The sequence below is a fragment of the Gavia stellata genome, chromosome 8 (assembly GCF_030936135.1).
Source record: "Gavia stellata isolate bGavSte3 chromosome 8, bGavSte3.hap2, whole genome shotgun sequence".
NCBI classification, from domain to species: domain Eukaryota; kingdom Metazoa; phylum Chordata; class Aves; order Gaviiformes; family Gaviidae; genus Gavia; species Gavia stellata.
Window position 1 is genome coordinate 25,583,295 of NC_082601.1, and position 2,275 is coordinate 25,585,569.

The 2,275-nt window shown below is 44.5% G+C and overlaps 1 protein-coding gene across 1 annotated transcript; it reads left to right on the forward strand.

Moving 5' to 3' along the window:
• On the forward strand, nt 1-1,439 carry HOXD11 (homeobox D11). Its single transcript, XM_059820638.1, has 2 exons — nt 1-607; nt 1,204-1,439. The coding sequence occupies exons 1-2, from the start codon at nt 1-3 to the stop codon at nt 1,437-1,439; spliced, it is 843 nt and encodes a 280-aa protein (XP_059676621.1).
• The last annotated feature ends 836 nt before the right edge of the window (nt 1,440-2,275 follow it).

The window sequence follows — 2,275 nt, forward strand, 5'->3', positions numbered from 1 at the left end:
ATGACTGAGTTTGACGATTGCAGTCACGGCACATCCAATATGTATCTGCCAGGGTGCGCTTATTACGTCTCACCCTCAGATTTCTCGACGAAACCCTCTTTTTTGTCGCAGTCGTCGTCCTGTCAAATGACTTTTCCTTATTCTTCTAATTTACCTCATGTCCAACCTGTGCGCGAAGTAGCATTCAGGGAATACGGATTAGAGCGCAGCAAATGGCAGTACAGGGGCAGTTATGCTCCTTATTACTCAGCTGAAGAGGTGATGCACAGGGACTTTCTGCAGCCTGCGAACAGGAGGACGGAAATGTTATTCAAAACGGACCCTGTCTGCGGCCACCACGGACCGTCTCCCGCCGCCTCCAACTTCTACAGCTCGGTGGGGAGGAACGGCATCCTGCCGCAGGGCTTCGACCAGTTTTACGAGACGGCCCCCGGACCCCCGTACCAGCAGCACTCCGAGGGCGAGGGGGACGCGGACAAGGGCGACTTGAAAGCCCAGAACAGCACTTGCAGTAAAACACCTTCCAGCCAGGAGAAGAAAGTGACACCAGCAAACAGCGCCGATTCCCCTTCTGGTGAGGCTGTTGCAGAGAAGAGCAACAGTTCAGGTAGGTATCAGTAGTAAATTGGGGGCAAGAGTACAAGGCCAACACTTTGTCAAGCCGCATTTTATGTGCAATTTTATAAGCATCCAAAGGATTTTATATATCCTATAAGATTTCCTTTACCGTTGTAAAGCGTGTTTACGATAGGAAACCAATTTAGGTGGGCTTAAGGTATTCTTGGAAGAGGATATTAATTGTTATTAAATTGTTGATTTGGCGGGGGGAGGGGAAGACGGGGAGATTTCACAGGTAGTGCTCAGAGCTGCCTTCGCTTTAGAGCTTAAGATCTTCGTTTGTTTGGGGCGGAGGGGGGGTGTGGGGGGGGGTGTGGGTGAGAGGAGTTTGAGAAACTTGGAATTTTTCCAGCCCATTTAAATATCTCTCTGTATTGCTCGAAGTGCTCTCTTTTAAGGAGAAGTTGGGAAATATTCGCTTTTTTTGCTAGGTCACCCGGAGAGTAAAAGCCCCGGGAATATTTTTTTGAACTGCTAGAGGGCTGCTTTCCAGGCAATGGGATATTGTCAAAGTCTCTGAGCTCTTCCTAGCTGAGCATGTTCGTAGCAGCAGCATAAATCAGTTTCTTCTCTCTTGAATTCCAGCAATTCCCCAGCGATCAAGGAAAAAGAGGTGTCCCTATACCAAATATCAGATAAGAGAACTGGAACGGGAGTTTTTCTTCAACGTGTACATAAACAAAGAGAAAAGACTGCAGTTGTCCAGAATGCTCAACCTCACTGATCGGCAAGTTAAAATTTGGTTCCAGAATCGAAGGATGAAAGAAAAGAAACTGAACAGAGATCGACTCCAATATTTCACTGGGAATCCCTTGTTTTGAAAAGAAAAAAAAAAAAAAAAAAAAAAAAAGAAAGAAAAGAAAAGGAAAAAATAAAAGAAAAGAAGAAGAAAGGGAAAAAATTTAAAAAAATAAAAGAGAGCAAGAGAAAAGGAAGAAAGAAGAAAAACAAAGAATATCTCGGTCTCTCTGACCTGCCATCTGAATGCAAAAGTAATTTGGTTTACATGACACATCCACCCTGCGGAACTCAAAGTTTCATTTTCATGTGCAACTCCACACACTGAATGGCCACTGGAGATTTCGGGGCTTGGCGGAGCAGATTCCTGATAAGGGGAAACTAGGGTAAATCCAACTGTCCAGTCTCAAGTGTTTCTCGCCAAAGGTGCTTTTTTTTTTCCTCTCCCACAGTACCAGCAATGGACCTGCAGTGTGTCTGGTAGTTTTTGCTTACAATTCATTGAGTTCGGGGGGGCTCTGTTGTTGCTTTTGAGCTAGGGTAACACTTTCCTCCCTTTAAGTGAATGCGGTTTATTTAAGAGATGGTAAATGTACGTTCGCTATATATAAAATATATATATATGTTTCTATTGTCATCCAAAAGCATGGGCCACTGTCTTTTTCATGTGAATAAATGGTTTCTAGTAAAGTTAAGGTTATAACTTCCGTGCACTGTATGGATTTCCATCTCCGAAGGATCCTAGCCTTTCCCGGGCTAGAGCCAAGTTCAGTTAAATAATAACGGCAGGAAGCCTAGTCGGGTTATTTTAAATGCAGTTTAAGCAAATAATAGTTTAGATGTCTAACTCTCCCTTTGTAGGTATGTGCAACCTTCCCTGCTCGCTGCGAGGCAGAGCCAACATGGCTGTCTGCAGACC

Bases quoted from the DNA above. Each gene is read 5' to 3' on its own strand.
- HOXD11 (XM_059820638.1), top strand. From the start codon at position 1: ATGACTGAGTTTGACGATTGCAGTCACGGCACATCCAATATGTATCTG. The intron at 608-1,203 runs GTAGGTATCAGT...CTTGAATTCCAG, and splicing joins AGAGAAGAGCAACAGTTCAG to CAATTCCCCAGCGATCAAGG.